At 35.4% G+C, this 18,180-nt stretch overlaps 2 protein-coding genes across 2 annotated transcripts; one reads left to right on the forward strand and one right to left on the reverse strand.

Annotated features, from left to right (window-relative positions):
• Nucleotides 1–81: 81 nt before the first annotated feature.
• On the reverse strand, nucleotides 82–2,865 carry LOC119073154 (protein RFT1 homolog). The gene is made up of 6 exons (XM_037178455.1): nucleotides 2,611–2,865; nucleotides 2,132–2,346; nucleotides 1,308–2,070; nucleotides 991–1,244; nucleotides 548–797; nucleotides 82–472 (listed from the first exon to the last, which is right to left on the reverse strand). The coding sequence occupies exons 1-6, from the start codon at nucleotides 2,668–2,670 to the stop codon at nucleotides 323–325; spliced, it is 1,692 nt and encodes a 563-aa protein (XP_037034350.1). The 5' UTR covers nucleotides 2,671–2,865; the 3' UTR covers nucleotides 82–322.
• Nucleotides 2,866–12,067: 9,202 nt separating this feature from the next.
• LOC119073152 (sodium-independent sulfate anion transporter-like) lies at nucleotides 12,068–16,632 on the forward strand. Its single transcript, XM_037178453.1, has 9 exons — nucleotides 12,068–12,387; nucleotides 13,474–13,850; nucleotides 14,612–14,697; nucleotides 14,762–15,166; nucleotides 15,227–15,464; nucleotides 15,607–15,893; nucleotides 15,946–16,093; nucleotides 16,156–16,332; nucleotides 16,388–16,632. The coding sequence occupies exons 2-9, from the start codon at nucleotides 13,481–13,483 to the stop codon at nucleotides 16,468–16,470; spliced, it is 1,794 nt and encodes a 597-aa protein (XP_037034348.1). The 5' UTR covers nucleotides 12,068–12,387; nucleotides 13,474–13,480; the 3' UTR covers nucleotides 16,471–16,632.
• Nucleotides 16,633–18,180: the final 1,548 nt, after the last annotated feature.

Genomic DNA, 18,180 nt, shown 5'->3' on the forward strand with positions numbered 1-18,180 from the left:
ATTGCATTGAACGTTTCTCTTCTAAATGTAAATGCAGAACGACTTTAAGACACTAGAACTTAGACAAAAAAAAACTAAAAATTTCTTAAAAGGAGCTTTAATAAGTACAGCAACAAGACACTATAAAGGACTACTCATATGCAAACTGTGACTTCGATTTTTTTGTGTCGTTACAAATACATTCAATAAATTCATTACATTTTCGCGACGGGACATAGTCGATATGATTTTGTAATTTTTCGACCTTATTTGTGCGATCACAGATTGCATACGTAGCCCTTATAAAGGCGGAAAATCAACATAAAAATCTCGTCCATATCCTCTACGATTTCTTTTCCTTACTGGCTCTGTATTTGTCTAGTCCTATTCGAATCAAATGTTTATTTTCATAGCCCCATGCTAGGAGTGTAACTGTTGTACAAACTACACCGATAAGCAGATGACCAACTATCGATTTCTCGAAAACTCTTTTCTAAAAAATAATCAAACAAAAAGATAAAAACTTCCAAAAGTCCCATCAAACCCAAGTCAAAAACTTATTTGTTACCTGAGACACCTTGCATACGATTCCCATGACCAGCAATACGATGAAGAATAACCTTCCCGGACGTATACCATTTAATGGGTTCAGTTTGATTGGCTGATATTGTTTGTAAATGTAAAATGTGCTATACGAAATGCGAAAAATCATATTTGTGCAATTGGCCAATATGAAGCCGACTGGTCCGAACAGATTTGTGAGTTGGTACGATAGTAGGAGAAATGTTACCGAAAATATGGCCATGTAGTAGTTGTATCTGTTGGACGACAAAAATTGTTTGTTTAATTCCAGAGTCGGATGTTAATGGTGGAACAGAGACTAGGGCATGCAATCAACGTTCTTTCTCAATGTGTTTCGTTCAAATTTATTTTTTTACACTTCCAAAAAACAGTCAAATAATTCTGAGAATAATATGAGCTTTGCTTACAATACTTGAATGTGGTACTCACGTATCTATTTGTTTACTGGTATTAGTTGCAAACATGTATCCTTCGGTGATCCCATTAACCGCCAACAGGACAATCGCTAAACAGTGCCATCGCAATAAAAATTCTGGTAAACCATTACCGACAAAATCCGATCCACCATACAGGAGTAACACGGTTCCTGCATAACTTTGACCGAAAATAAACGCTAATAGTCCAATGGATGTGACTGCTTTGCAAATATTTGATAAAACCTCTCCAGTCTCATTAACTTTATCCTTGAAAGAAAAATTCGATTAACAAACGAAACGGATCGTCACAAATTATTGTGTGCAACAAACCCGATTTTGTTCCTTCAAAGCAACATCTCTGGCTATTGTTTGTGTAAAATAAAAGTAACTACTGTCTTCGATGGGTCGAAATATAAATCTTGCTGCTAAGCTGCCCATATTGTTAACAATGTCATATGTGGCCTGTTCACTGAACGAAAGCACTGGACTCAACGACATAACATATTTTTCGCCTTCAGTTAACACTTGCTTCAACACTCCTTGCTTGGCAAAACTCCACACCAGCACCTTCAAATCCGAATTGAAATAAGTGCCGGTGTTTTGCATTACACCGGGTATCATCTCAAGAATACTGTTAAATGGAAAATCGTCCATATTCTCGTAATATGGCTCATGTAACCGAATCGTTTTCTCGTTGTCGTCAGTCTTTTTGGCCACATCCAACCGATACTGTTTCAATTTCTTGATGTACACGTGGAAAAACAGGTAGTTGCCGATAATTATGGTAAACGCACTGGATAGCTGAGCGAAGCCAAAAGCGTAAATGGCAATGTTACTATCTTGAAGCACTGCGGTGATAAAGATTAACGATCGCACCAGTATGTGAAGTGTGTCCATAACGATTTTTAGTTTGACAAAGCAAAAGACTTGTCCGATAAATACTGGTGCTTCAGCGCACATTTCGATGATGCAAGAAATTGCAATAGCATAGCAACCGAATTTGTATTGTGCGGAGTAAACTTCTTCAACTTCGGTGAGAAAATTTATCCAAATAAAAATGCCAGGTAATGCAAGTATGAAACAAATTGGAACCCTGCAGTTGGAGATTAATTGATGATCAATGTCTCTACAGGCTAATCGTATACGAATCTTACGTGATCCAAATTTGATTGATTAACTGCGGCCATGTACTTTTGTTTTTCTCTTGCGTTCTTGAACTTAACGATGCCCGGCTGACTGCTTCTCGCGATAGGAAAATCAACGTACTTTCCAGGAGAAGAAGACGCACATTCATAATGCCCAAAACATCGCGTCCAACGCGACGTACAATAAAAGCATTGATGCCAAATGTTATACACCGACAGAATATCTAAATTAGAATTGTTGGTGACTTAATTGGTAAATTATCAATCGACAACACATCATCCGCACACAAATTACACAATGAAGTCTATAAATATGAAAATTTGTTACTATACCAAAATGAGTACGACACGGAAACGATGTAGAAGTGCCATTCAAAATATTTGTTTTGAAATTGAAAATTGTGAGCAGATGGGTTCTAATATTAGATGCATTGTAAGCGTGCTCATTCTAAATTTATAATAATTGTCGATTGTTATTCAATGCTTACCTGAAAAACGATGCTGAAGGAGGCATTCTGAATACTGCTCTTTAATATATTTCGACTCATTTTGTCACACCTCTTATCAATATTATTTGATATGCACTTTTAGCCTCTATGTGATAATCGCAATGTTATGACACGTCATTTAAGTTACATTGACAATCATTTTTATTTAACTATCGTTGTTTTTGAACATAGAGCCGAGTAAAATCAAAACACCAACAAAACGCGAGAATTATTTGACATTATTTGACGTCTACTCATTCTGCGTTTTCGATTTCACCATTTCACCTTATGACTTTTCGAGCTTTTTTCGAACTATGCAGAAGTTGCGTTAATTTTTAGTCTAGTTCAGTTTAGGTGGTTTCAGAGAGATGTTTCGACGGAACGACCCAGTCGTCATATTAGCATCTCTCTGGATGGTTTAGGTCTTATGTCTTTAGAACATTCGTCTTGACGCGATTATTGCCAATATTTTTGTGTTGTGTTGTGTTGAACGGGAGTCAAACACATACACAAGGGCCTTTCGCTCTTTTAACAGTCACTCTTGTGAGAGCCATGGTCAAGCTTGCTTCAATAAAGATTCGCCTGTTCAGTATCAACCAAAAGAGGTCTTTTAGTTTCACACTTACGGCGTGAACCAGATACTAAACGGTTTTTTATGCATTAGATGTGTTAATTGTCAACCCGAGGCGAAGCTGAGGTTGACAAATCACTTCCGATGCCTAAACAACCAGTTTAGTATCATGTTGCATACCAGATTTTGTGTAACGAAGAGTTTAAGGCTCATTAAAGCAATGCGTTGTTAATCCTTCGAGAGGATACACATATTTTTCCGCAGAAACGTAATCAATCGTCCAAAACAAATACAAAGGGTAGAAAAATGTCAGAACTCCCTTATGCTCGGCCCGTGACGCATGTTATATATATTACACACTTGGTCAAATGCACTTGTTTGAATGGGAGCGCTCGTAAGTATATATTCTTGTGTGAAACATTCACACTATGATATACTCACACACACATTCAAACTCGTGCTATCATGATCATGACTCACTTACGTGACCAAGTACCAGAAATACTGTGATAATAAATGATGGAATTTGTTTATGTACTGTCCGTTTGACAAGAGGATCGCCACGGTTCAGCAGGGGGTTTTGAACATTTGTTTTTTACACGTTGGCACACGTGCTCTTGTCAGATTCAAGATTCTTTTTACGAAGGTTACGCTGATTATACTTTGTGAAAAAGGCCAATACCTTGCAAATATGTCACATCTTGAACAGAATTTGACACTGCAATATCTGCAACATGAAAAAACTAAATGTTCGAAGCCCCTGAAACCCCGTGCTTCCACCTACGTAATATACACAAACTAGGTGAGCCAATCTTAATTTATCTCGAAACATCGAAAAGTCAAAAATCCTAGCATTTTGTTCTGAAAAAGTTTTGTGTTTTTTGTGTTAATTTTAAAATAATAATTTCTCTAAAATCAAAATGATCAATGAAAATGTTTCCGATACGAGAAGAAATCTGTGGGAGTTGATAACTGAACGTATAGCGCTGTTAATTGGTTGGATTTTAAATAAATAAAATGGCAAAATTAGCGAAGGAAGAAAGAATAAATACAAATAACTTCAGGTAAAAGCTGTTTATGCAACTAGATCATAATGTTCGAAAACTGCGAACTTTAGATCGTTCTGTTGCATAAAACGTTGTATGAATCTCGGTGCGAAGTACTTGACCTCGTGTGACTGCGGCCTCGTGTCATAATTACACATCTAGAGCCAAATAAAGTACTTCGCACTCGATGTCATAAATAACTATTTCATAAAATGTGCATGATGCACTGACAAAAAAGATTTGAAAATCTTACTAGTCGCAGGTAACTTTGTCTCCAGGTAATCCACATTGCCTGTCACAGCTGTACTTTTTGTATGGGAAGCTACAGCTGTTGCAGCTATTGTGGATTACCTGGAGACAAAGTTACCTGTGACATTGCCTGTCACAGCTGTACCAAAGCACCTAGCAGGATAATAGAGGTTTTTACACGTCAAATAGAGTAGTTTTTTGATACCAATAATACCATTAGCAGCCTTAATTGTAATTTTGCAATGACATTATGAAAAAAAAGGTATGGAAATATTCGCATACTTCGATTAAAGTACTACTTTATTTTTTTCTATTACCCTGCTAGGTGCTTTGGCTGTACTTTTTGTATGGGAAGCTACAGCTGTTGCAGCTATTGTGGATTACCTGGAGACAAAGTTACCTGTGACAGGTAAGATTTTCGACTCTTTTTTGTCAGTGTGTGCGGATTCTTTTTATCGACTTCATCGACTTCTTCAGTAGTGAATTCAACTGTGTCAGTACAATTTTTCCAAATTAATATTTATTTATCAACAAGCTTTTATTTTTTTAATTAAATAATTTAGTTACGTCGTCATTACTTTAGATTTCGTTTATTCAGAATTAAGTTGATCAATCATATCAGATTAAGTTGATTGAATGATCAGGCTGCAACCAAAAGATCGTCATAAATTTTGTTTTTAACATTCTTCAAATCAGTCAAAAACACTCAAAGAGTAAAAGTGTTGCAAGTCGGTCATACTTCCAAAACAACTGATTTCGCTGTAGGTGACGCATTCTGCGCTTGTACGCAAAAATTGTCAAAGCAAAAATTAGGCCAAAAAAATTCTAGAAGAAAAATTTTACCAACAAATTTTTGCGTCACAAAGTGGCAGATGATTCGGCTACTTTTCATTTGTACATTCTTTCAGGACATATTTTTCCCTATTTTAACAATTTTCTTAATAGTACTTTCCTTAACATCTGCCACTTGTGACGCAAAATTTTGTTGGTAAAATTTTTCTTCTAGAATTTCTTTGGCCTAATTTTTGCTTTGACAATTTTTGCGTACAAGCGCAGAATGCGTCACCTACAGCGATATCAGTTGTTTTGAAAGTATACCCAGGGACTTGCGTCACTTTTACTCTTTTAGTGTTTTTGACTGATATCAGTTATTTTGGAAGTTTGATTTGATTTTATATTATGTTATTTGGTAGCAATTTATATCCTCAATATCTTCCATCCGAAAACGCGAAAACTGAGAAATTTCGCGAGCTCACTTTTTACCAAAAAGCAATAACCGTTGCACACTTTATTAATTACAAAAGTACTCATACCTAAAAAAATTAATCCATAAAAATCTCGATGATTGTCTCATTTTCCTTTAAAATTCTTTTCATAAAAAAATTTAAAAAATTTGAAAATTTTGAAAAAAAAAATTACAAAATTAAAAACAAATTTTGAAATTTTTGAAAAAATTTTGAAAAATTTAAAAAATGCAGGAAAAAAATTTGAGGTGAGCAGAGTTTACCAAAAGCGAACAAATTTGTTCTACCATACACATCCACACACACACACTTAAATGTGTTCTTATATGGGGCTTATATGGGAACTTCGAGGAGCCCTAGCTCCCAAACGAGGCCAGTTCCATCCAATTTTTTTTTCTACTTCCAAAATTTCAAGAAATTCTAAAGAAAGCTTTAGAAGATAGTAAACATGGACGGACGGAACCACAGTTTAAAGTAAAATCGAAGCACTATAATTTGATCGATTCTTTCTATTCATTTAATTCATTTTTAAATAATTGTAGTTTTCAAAGAAATCATTTCGAAAATATTACAGTATAAAAGCTTACACATACGCATTAGCGCGGTGGACCTGCGGGAAAACCGTTCAAATGCACATGTCTAAGCTTTTATACTGTAATGTTTTCGAAATGATTTCTTTGAAAACTACAATTATTTAAAAATGAATTAAATGAATAGAATCGATCAAATTATAATGCTACGATTTTGCTGAAATTGACCAAAAATGTATAGAAATGGGGCTTCTTGGAAGATTTATTGCGTGGCCAAATTATAATGCATCCGAAGTGTCTGCTTCAATTTTGTGATTTGTGACTGAATTTTGTTACAAATTAATTCGCAAATGAACACAAATATACTGGCAAGCCATCCACACCAAACAATAGTCATCATACCAAAATCACTATCTGATTGGTCATTACTATTGAATTGACGACCAAGGTTTAATTTCGTTATCCTTTTGATTTCGTCTTCGTCTACTTCTTTAAGCCACTTGCTGATTAATCCGGCACTTGCCAAACGGTGACTGACCATGTTTATTGCCTCGATGTATGGAAAATCTGAATCTACATCAAACGTTAGGAAGTATGGACACAAAACCGTGTCTATCAAATAGTATGCTTTCAAGCTTAAACGTTTCTGTGCAGTCAACACATACCGTGCAGAGTAGTCTAACGTAGAATATGCTACAGAATCGTTGAATTCATTCAAATTTTTAAAATATATATCCATGTTTGTCCGTTGTATTTTTTCGTTCCAGCCAGAATGCCTTGTTAGATTTTCTAGCAATTCAATTGTTTCATTTGCCCAGGTTATTTCACGAGCCGAGATCCGTACTCGGGATTCGAATAGTTCGTTGATTGTTTTGATTTGACCTTCATAAATTGGCAAAGTAAGATAACTCTTAAAGACGGACAAAATGCCGTTTGCCACAATTAACCCGGTGAAAGTTAAAGGTACAACGATATAAATATCGGCACGATAAAGTCGTCCATAATTGATGGCTGTGTTGTCATTTATTAAGAGATTTATAACGTCGACAAAACATTGTAAAAGTGAAATTTTGTTGGTATGCAAATAACCAGAGACCGTTAATAGAAGCGATGCTGCCACGGTCACAAGTAAAGTGTAAGCGAATAGAACTGTCCACGTTGTATTCTGTAAATAGGTGATGAAGCTTGCATATGGTCGAGCATGAGGCACTAACAACACAAGCCGTGTGACAGCAAATGGACCCAATTTTGGATCTCCGGCGAAATCTCCGTTTAAGTTAATTGTAAATTGGGTAACATCTACATTTAAAGAGCTAAAAAATTTAACCCGTGATTTGATGTAAGTCGCTTCATCTATGTATGTCATCGAAATTGATGCATTGAACACGCGAACGATATTCTGCCAAAAGTTAAATTGAAATTTGTTGGGTTCATAATTCTTAAATTGTGAGTCATACTGTTGCAAGATTCGAAGCGGATGCTCGTAATAATTCGGTATTTCATCTGGGAAATAATTCTGAAGTGATTCACTTCCAGTCAAATTAAGCAAAACCGTTGCGTCAAATGGATCGAAACGAAATACGGTAAATGACGATCCAGTAGCGTCCTCAGCAACATTCAAGTAAAATGCACAAAAAATGTTCAGAATCCGGTTGCTCCGACTCCATTGAAACAATTGCAATACGGTCTCCATTGCGGTGATGTTGTGTACGAAAAATGCAACAATTTTCACATTGGGGATGCGCTGTCGAATTGAGATCACTTGATCCAGCATTTGTGTGTCATTTGCAAATTTAAAACACTCGGTAGCGACAACAATTAAAAATGGGGTTTTGCTGGTCTGCACATTTTCCAGCTGCATGCGTTGCGTACCGTTACGATCGACAATATAAACTGTTTGAGGTGAAATGGACCCATCGCTCCTATCCATTGCAAGAATGTGTTGGTTGTGTTCGTTCAAAGAGTCCAGTAGAAAGATGTTGTGATCGAAACAGAAATATTCATTCAATCGTTTGATTAGATTCACTTCCAGATTTTGACGGCTCCAAACTGTTGCCGAAAGTAGCTTGAAGAGTGTAGCAATTATCACGTACTTCATGGAATAGAGTGTTTAACTAATGCTTTCGAATGCCTTTGAACTAATGAGCAACTGAAATGTTATGGTTTTGTTACGTTTTGATTTTGGATATAAAATTATTTTGGACAGATGGTTATCTCATATAGCCCTGCTGCTACCAATTATCCCCAATTACTGACGTAATTGTCAACCGAATTTATTTTTCATTAGTTGTTCCATATTTCATTAAGTGATTGATGCAATATAAACCATATTGATTAGGTTTATACAATCAAAGTTACACCTACGAAGTTTTACTTTACTAAATGGTTCAAACAGTGTTTTATAGACTATTTACACCGGGTGCAAATAGTTTAATTTGAATTTGTAATTATTTTTCATTTACATCCTCCGTAGCTAAAGAGTTCATTTAGGGTTTAATTCGGGAAATATCTACAAAGTCGATGTAAAATTTAAAAAAATGTTTAAGACTGTTAGTTGGACGAATTGATCTTGCAAATAATGCGAATAATTTCTACGTTAATTTAATAAGAAGAAACGTGAATAATTGGGCAACAAGTACACAATTCCAAAGCAACTTGCTTTAAGCAAGTACACAGCAACTATTCCGATATCGACGATTCCCGTAAGACTTACAACTAGTCTTACGACTTGTGGATAGTTTTAAAATATTCTTCCAGAGTTATGAGAAAATTTGAGTAAAGAATCCTGCAAACATATCAATCAAAGTGAGTTCCGAGTCAGTAGATTCTCGATAATTATAACTGGAATACGCGAATTATTTTTATGTGACAGTTTTTATGTGACGCTCTGTGTAAATTAAATTCTAGTTTTATTGTTTAAACCAGGTCCTATTTCCGAGAAAATAAGTCTTCCAGACATATAATATTCAGGTGGGGATATTTTCAGTGATTCCAAACGTCCTGTTAAAGGACGCAACAATTGATCTACACAGGATCCACTCCAACATTTCGATGCAAGTGATCGTACATACATGCATAGCGTTGAAGCAGACGACGTTAACTTTGAGTTAATGAATAATAGAACAAGCCGATATTGGTCCTATTGAAAAACTAATTACCTTTATCTCCTGCAAGCTGATATTTCATACATTACGCGTTTCTGCATATAAACACAAACACATACATAACCACAGCCTATACGATTGGATAATTCACACATAACCCACCTAGGGTAAATTTACTTTCCATCTACATATTTGAAAAAGCGCGTCTTTTAGGTGTAGTACGAGTGAGATCAGCTTAAACAGCTAAAGCCTTTGTTGAATGTTTGATTCCTTTATTGAATGGAAGCGGTTTCGTCTAATCCATATGAAACAAATATCTCTGTAACTGACTTGCGTACTTCTATGAGATTTGATTCGATTGTAGCAATTCGGGAGAACAAAAGTGAATATCGTCAGGTATTTTGATTTGGGACTCATTGTGGATTCCAAATGATTCCACACAAAATGTGTTTAACAAAAGATATCATGTTTTACAAAAAAAATTTTGAGGACGGCGGAGCATATTTACTGCAATTTTTTGACTTCTTCCCCTTGGCTTCAATGGCCCCAAACTAAGATATCTGGAATCTAGGAATCCATACCAGTTCAACGAGCTATCATACGTTACTGAAGCTTCAAAATTGGCCAAGATATTGATCTTCGAAATATTGATGATTGTATGAAAATAAGCAAAAATTTCGTATTTTTAGATAACTAAAATTGGCTACGTCAATACCCTCTCTAGCAACCAAACTTCGTTTTGACGCAGTCAAAATACCACCTTATTTTGACAAATGTGACACTGACTTTTTCTTGTAATAGAGTTGCCGTGCCGCGCTCTTTTTTAAAGCAATATTGACGTCACACGAAAAAGACAAACTTTAAACTTTATTTCATTTTTGCACACCAAAATAACGGAGCAGCACACCAAAAAACACGTCACAATCACAAATTATTCATTTTCGAACACCGAAATGGTTAATCAAGACGTAATATTTTCAACACAAAAAATGAAATCGCTGCTCATACTTCATTTAATTTATTTTTATAAGTGTAAAATTTTCTATGACAGAATACACTGTAAAGTTTTACCACCTTAATTTTCCTAGTTTGGTTGCTAGAGAGGGTATTGGCTACGTTAGTTAGTTAGTTCGTTCCTATGAAAAAGGACGATTTCGTAACTCCTAAACGTTTCTTACGATTTTCCTGAAATTTTGGTTATAGCTGAATCTCGGGCCCTAGATTAAAATAAGATTTAAAAAAAATGGGGGTATGCAAGCGTTTTTGGGAGCTAGGACTCCCGGAAGTTTCCATACAATGCCATATAACAGCGTGTTTGTGTGTGTGTGTCAGAAGAATTTTTTTTTCAGCTAGTAATTATGAATTATGATTGGTAAACGTTGGAAACGGTGTTTTGATGGATTTGGGTTATTTTCGTCGTGAGTGATGTGTTCCAAGGTTGGTTCCTAAATTTTGAGATGAGAGGTGATTCCTCTGGCACTTCCTAACTTCCATCTGATTTTTTGATGGATTTGTGTTGTTTTCGATATAAGTGAGGTGTTCCGAGGTTGGCTCCTAAATTTTGGGATGAGATATGATTCCTCTGGCACTTCCCAGCTTCGATCGGATTTTTCAATGGATTTGGGTTATTTTCGATATAAGTAAGGTGTTCCGAGGTTGGTTCCTAAATTTTGGGATGAAAGACGATTCCTCTGGCACTCCCTAACTTCCATCGGTTTTTTCGATAGATTTTGGTTGTTTTCGATATAAGTGAGATGTTCCTAAATTTTGGGATGAGAGATGATTCCTCTGGCACTTCCTAATTTCCATCAGTTTTTTCGATAAATCTGGGTTGTTTTCGATATAAGTGAGGTGTTCCGAGGTTGGTTCCTAAATTTTGGGATGACAGATGATTTCTCTGGCACTACCTAACTTCCATCGGATTTTTTATGGATTTGGGCTGTTTTCGATATAAGTGAGGTGTTCCGAGGCTGGTTCCTAAATTTTGGGATGAGAGATGATTCCTCTGGCACTTCTTAACTTCCATCGGATTTTTCGATGGATTTGGGTTGTTTTCGATATAAGTGAGGTTTTCCGAGGTTGGTTCCTAAATTTTGGGATGACAAATGATTCCTCTGGCACTTCTTAACTTCCACCGGATTTTTTGATGGATGAAAAAAAATGACCTAAAAAATTTAAGAAAGACAATTTTAGAAAAAATTGCGTCACATGTGGCAGATGATTCAGGACATAATTTTTTGGGTCAATTTTTTGTTGATAAAACTTTTGCGTTGAGGCGCAGAAAGCGTCACCCTCAGTGATATCAGTTATTTTGTAAGTAGAAACAGGGACTTGCGTCACACTTTCACCATTTAGGGGATACTCGTTATACTGGATATACTCAGAATATACGCGATATACTCAGTATAAATAAAATGAACGGAATTCCGCTAATGAAAGTAATTCCCCTAACATATATGATTCGGTTGAGCGTCAACATGAGTCACGTGATTCGTGACATCACTTTTGTCATACATTGACGATAAAAATTCGCATATTTTGTTTATACGATAGCGAAAGAAATAATGATACTTGAGTGGTTAAACAAAAATCCATTTAAAAGAAAACAGTACATCAACAAAATTGTAGAGATTTTTTTCACATACTTACGTGTCTACAGTTGCCCATCAGCTCATTTCTATCTCAGATTTTTTTTGAATTAGAGAACACCACAACACAAAAAGAATGTTAAAAGCCGTGCACTATTGTAAATTCTTTTTGTGAACGAAGAGTCTGTCCAAGAGTTTTGTCGCATATAATATACGATTCATGATCATTTAATGTTAATTTACTCGCCGTTTCTCTTTGGTCGTGTGATGTTCGATTGAAAAGTTCATTATATTTTGATCTAATTTTATCACATTTACTGAATTGTTTTGATACGATAGTTAACCGACCGTTGTGAGTTAAGTCAGTAATTGAGTTTTTAGTCACGTGAAATTTGGAAAGGATGTGTATGTAGGAGCTTTTAAATAGAGTTTTAATTTCAAATAAGTAAGTAAATAGTGTGAAGACAACCATCGATCGAAGTTTCAAGCATTGATTTTAAATCTTACTTTACTCATTCATTTGGAAGAATTTGTTTGCTTTTTAAATATTACTGCCTATAGCTTGTGTGTACAATAATAACATATGTTCCAACAGAGACAACTAAATACGAATATAATCGTACTTCAGTACAGTGCTACTTCAAATCATTTAAATTAGCATACAATGTGCACAAATTCTGTGTTGTTAATTCAACCATTGAAGGAGAAGCGAAAGTCGTAAATCGTCAATTGTCCTCTTTATATGCGGGCTCGAAAGTTAAATCGGTGAACTCTACATTATAGCGTGTAGTAATTGTGGTAATTTTCATCAATGGAAATGTACATTTACAAACACAAATCACATCGTAATTTCCAGAATCAAAAGTGTTTCTCACCAAGCTTAAATTTTCCTTTTAATAGAAGATGCAATCTATGAATTCAATTTTTCTCCTTTTTTAATTTACAATCCTCAAATTGAGTTTTCTTTAAAATCTCACGAACGCTAAATAAACACAGGGAGAGGTGTGTTTTACCTATAAATGCGATCATATTTACTGTAAATTTTTTTTAAATCAAAATGATATTATGAAGTTATAGATGAAATTTTAGACACTCTTCTGAAATGTGAAAACATGGTTGCAACGGCATCGGTTTTGCTATTTTTATTTTCATCTCTTGACTGTTGTAGGATGTGATGCACACTACGCATAAATAAATAAATCTATTCATATCGGCAGTGTTGCAGTTACACAATTTGTGCTATAATATAGCACTGCTATATACATATACCTAAGCGCGAAATGTAAAATTTAAAGTTTTTTCCGGATATACGAACAATGAAATGCAATATCGCCGGCCGGGTATATCTAAACTGCCGGCTTTGTATATTTGAAAGTGTTTTAACTAAGGTAGTTTTTTGTCAGACTAAATAGAATTTATGTTGCAGTAGAAAGATGTAATGCCCACCGCTTCATATGTAATATGTATACCAAAATTCAATAAAGTCCTACAGTAAATCCTCGGAAGCATCATTATATCTCTTACTTTGCAGGCTTAAGATGAGCTCATCGAAAGTTCTGCAACGATTCGTCCCAGGAGTTAGATGGGCCAGAAACTATTCATATGAATATGCAATATCAGATGCAATAGCTGGTATAACAGTTGGGTTAACTGTACTTCCGCAGGCATTAGCGTATGCGACTCTAGCTGGATTACAGCCACAATATGGTTTATATTCGGCGTTTGTTGGTTGCATTGTGTACGCTTTTTTCGGTGGATGTGCTGACTTGACCATTGGGCCGACTGCACTACTAGCACTTATGACTGGACGACATACCGAACTGGGAGGCGAATCTGGTCCACATTTAGCAATTCTATTGTGTTTTTTGGCAGGTGTCGTTGAGATGCTAATGGCATTTTTGAAGTTAGGTTTGTAGAACAAAAATGTTGTAATAAGTCAAAACGTATGTTATGTTCGGTATACTTAATATAGTGCATGCAAGTTTACCATCGCATCCAGCTCATTTAGTCAATATCTCTTTGATTACAATAATGCTGATTGAATGATTGAATTTGGTGTTTTATCATTTTACCTATGCATTGACCACTTCTTAATTGTTTTCTTTACTTTGTTTGTGCGGAAGTGATTTTTTCGCAAAGTTATTATGCTAAATATTTCTTAACTTTGGACTTAAACTTAAAAGAGACAAAATAAGAAAATAAACAATCAAACTATATACCCGAGCTAACACGATCAACTTTGTTAAATACCGCACGTAAATTGAACATCTTTAAAACTTAATACCAAGCGTGTATTGGTAAGATGCCAATACCCTCTCTAGCAAACAAACTTCGTTTTGACGCTGTCCAAATATGACCTTATTCATTTGTTCCACGGCAGAGTAAAATAAACCGGCTGGTTCACTGGCTGGTTTAGTTTACTCTGCCGTGATTTGTTCACAGAATCATACACTGTTGACTAATTTCTAATTTTGTATGTAAAACGCAAAGGCTGCGTTGCATTTTTACAACCTTAAATGTAGTTAGGTTACTAGAGAGGGTATTGACATTGTTGATACATGAATCTTAGTATAAAAGATGACTCTGAGGAAAATCGAATATCGTGTTTTTTATGTCTTTTTTAATCAAGTGAAAGTCAGAACTGTAACCAGAAAATAATATTTTTGTAGGTGCACTGGTTGATTTAATTTCTTTGCCAGTCAGTGTGGGATTCACAAGTGCTACGGCTGTAATCATAGCAACATCACAGTTAAAGGTTTCTACATAAGTTAATGAGTAAATTCACTACGTATTTCAGTTATTTAAGATCCAGTTTATAGGGACTTTTAGGAATCCAGGGTAATTCAGCAACGGATTTCATAAGTACGATTGGGTCATTCTTTGGAAATCTACAAAACACTCGACTAGGTGATGCAGTACTCGGAATCAGCTCCGTAATTATTCTTCTATTACTTCGAAAACTAAAGGACATTAAAGTTCCGGCTAATGCGAAGAAAAAAAGACGAATTTTTCACTCTGCGTTATGGTTGATTGCTACAGCTCGGAATGCTTTGATTGTATTAGTGGCTAGTGTTATTGCATTTCAATGTGAACGTTCAGGAACATCTCCCTTTATTTTAACCGGCACTGTTCGGAGTGGAATTCCTGATTTTGCATTTCCACCATGGCAAACGACTGTATTGAGTGCAAATGGAACTATGGTCGATATGAATTTAGGAGGGATGGTTAGGCAATTGAAAGACGAAATATTGTGAAAACATTTCTCATTTGTTCAATTTACATAGATAAGTGAATTGGGATCATCAGTCTTATTAGTTCCGGTTATAGCTGTACTGGGCAATGTAGCGATTTCAAAAGCATTTGGTGGTAGTGGTATTGATGCAACACAAGAACTGGTTGCTCTTTCTCTGGCTAATGTTTTTGGATCTTTTGTTTCATCTATACCAGTTACAGGCTCTTTCTCTAGATCTGCAGTCAATCACGCCAGCGGTGTCAAAACACCTTACGGTGGTCTGTACACAAGTAAGTATAATCGAATTAGTAGATTTTGGAGACTTAGCCCATTCAACACTCAATCTAAAGCAACTAAAACAATTTAATCGAATATTTTTATAGTAATAGTGACTGAAATAATCTAGAATAATCTAAAGCAATTTAATTAAAGGTGCGCTGGTACTACTGGCACTGGGAATTTTAACCCCATACTTCCGATATATTCCGAAAGCAGCCTTGAGTGCTGTTATAATTTCGGCGGTAATGTTTATGATTGAATATGAAGTCGTGAAACCGTTGTGGCGATGTAACAAACGAGAACTTCTAACTGGATCGGTCACATTCATCCTCAGTTTAATTGTTGGGGTGGAATTCGGTTTATTAGCTGGAGTTCTCACAGACGTTGCCTTTGTCGTTCAGAGAGCTGCTAGACCCGGTCTATCGATTAATAAGACAAATGTAAGATTCTATCGAAAGCTCTAACATTTTAAGCAGAATTTCGTTTTTGTAGACTGTTTCCAACATCCAATATGTATTGGTTAGGCCGAAGCATAGCTTACTCTATTTTCCGGCCGTTGAATGGGTCCGTAATGGCATATCGAATGCTGTTAAACAACATGGCAATTTACCAATGGTATTGGATTGCCGCAATTTGAACGGTAGATAATTCAAAGGAATTGTTCGAAAGCAAATTGAAATCGATTTTTCTCTCTTTGCTTAGAATTTGATTATACTGTGGTACGGGGCTTAGAAGCATTATACAAGGAACTTGGATCAATGAAAGTTCCACTAATTTTATTAGGAACTCAAGAGGCTGTGAAGAACATACTGACAGGAGCCACTAATGTCAACATTCCCGATGTTTCCAATGAACATGAATTGGATGAACTTTTGCAAGGTTGGATTGTAGTTTGCCAATGAATACACAAATAATTGAAATTTATTCATGACAGAAATGTCATCAGACGGCATTAAGGATCTAAAGGAAGTGCTGACTCCGCTTATAAAGTGCAAGAATCAAAATCCACTGGTGTAAAACTGATGACATTGTTCAATAAGTTATGGTTTCCATTGCTCATTTGAAGATAATAATGATCGGTGTGGTATTGGTATAATTAGATCGAATTTATTTAAAATTTGTACTCAGTCTTATAAATAAAAAGTTCACGTTTTTATACGGATATTAACTGCTCGTACACATAGCGAAAGAGGCCTAATCCAAATTTTTCTTTTGTATTCCAGTCAAACTTGGCTGGAATATAAACAAAATGGATTAGGCCTCTTTCGCATCGCTATGTGTACGAGCAGCAAGTCTTATGTTTGAACTAACTAACTGTAGGTTCACACAAATGCGAATATTACCTAAGAGGATGTTTGCCTAATATTTCTGTATTTATACTGCCACAGAACACATAAAACGTCAATTTCGCTTTAGGTGTTTTTAGCATATGCTGTGATTCTAACAAAAACCAAGGTAAATATGTGGGCGGAAGTAATACCGTTCAGACGCGCGGTATAGCTCATTAGTTCGACGCTAGTGACACCTTTTTTTAAAATGGTTGACTATGATTTGCTTGTGTTTCACAAAATATTGCGCCTTTCACTAAGCAGTTTTTAGAGAAAGCGAGAGATGGCGTTTGTACCAGGGCCTATTTTTCAGATTTTCTAATGAATTTTAAAGAATTTTGATGAATTTGATGAATTTTAATGAATTTTAATGAATTTAATGAATTTTGATGAATTTTGATGAATTTTAATGAATTTTAATGAATTTTCAAGAATTGTGATCACAGTGCTGTATATGAAAGTATTTCCAGGATTTCTCATTAATTACAAAATAGAATAAATATCTAAATTCTACGTTAGTTACAACTCGTTTATGACCTGTAAATAAAGATTAAATCTGTTTCCGAGCATCATCGGATCTCTAGATGTTCACACTAAACAGCCTCGATGAAGCTACTTCAAACATTTGCTTAAATATTTTCTAGCCTTTAAAATCGGCATCAGGGAATCTGACACACAGTGCAAAAAGAACGTACTTTTGAACTACGTAAAAGGTGAACTCACACGCGTAAGTTTAATGCTGCAAATGCTTTTTAGCCCTGTCATCGACTTTATGACTCCTTTTACAAAATGTTGGTATTGAAAAATTGTGTGCGAGTTCACATAGTAGAAAAATGCGTTTTTTTTTTGCATCGTGTGCCAGATTACACCACGCCTTAAAATCTAAATGTAACTTTTCATCACCATGTTACCAAAAGAATTTGTACTTAGAGCTTTGTTTGATAAATCGGTTAGTTGAAATCGTGAGTCGTATACAGTGGCTACCAAAAGGCGCATTGGGCGGATTGGCTGAAAAGGGCTCAGAGGCGCCTAAATAAACTTTATGCGGAAATGGTTGACGTGCTTTATGTCTGTATACAAAAACCGCGTAAATACAATTTCATTGTGTTATATTTTACAGAAATCTCGATTTCCACTTATAATAGACAGTTTGCGCGAATGACGTATAATTTAAAAGTCAACTTATAAGTTGGAAATTACTAGTGAACTTCCAGAACTTCTCGTATGAAGATGTGACTTATAATTTCTAACTTATAAGTTGACTATTATTATTATTAATAATTATTTGTCATTTGCGCAAACTGTCTAATGGGAGATTAAAGATTTGATAAGTTTTTGAAATTAAATTTGACGTAAAACTCAATTTTGAAATAATAAAAACTGTTCATTTTAGAGGCGT

The sequence above is a fragment of the Bradysia coprophila genome, unplaced genomic scaffold (assembly GCF_014529535.1).
Source record: "Bradysia coprophila strain Holo2 unplaced genomic scaffold, BU_Bcop_v1 contig_138, whole genome shotgun sequence".
NCBI lineage: Eukaryota > Metazoa > Arthropoda > Insecta > Diptera > Sciaridae > Bradysia > Bradysia coprophila.

Coding starts and splice junctions, on each gene's coding strand:
- LOC119073154 (XM_037178455.1), bottom strand. CDS start 2,670: ATGAGTCGAAATATATTAAAGAGCAGTATTCAGAATGCCTCCTTCAGC. Junction 1,245..1,307: donor CTTTGAAGGAACAAAATCGG/GTTTGTTGCACA, acceptor TTTTCTTTCAAG/GATAAAGTTAATGAGACTGG. Junction 473..547: donor TCGTATGCAAGGTGTCTCAG/GTAACAAATAAG, acceptor ATTATTTTTTAG/AAAAGAGTTTTCGAGAAATC.
- LOC119073152 (XM_037178453.1), top strand. CDS start 13,481: ATGAGCTCATCGAAAGTTCTGCAACGATTCGTCCCAGGAGTTAGATGG. Junction 13,851..14,611: donor AATGGCATTTTTGAAGTTAG/GTTTGTAGAACA, acceptor ATATTTTTGTAG/GTGCACTGGTTGATTTAATT. Junction 15,894..15,945: donor TATCGATTAATAAGACAAAT/GTAAGATTCTAT, acceptor TCGTTTTTGTAG/ACTGTTTCCAACATCCAATA.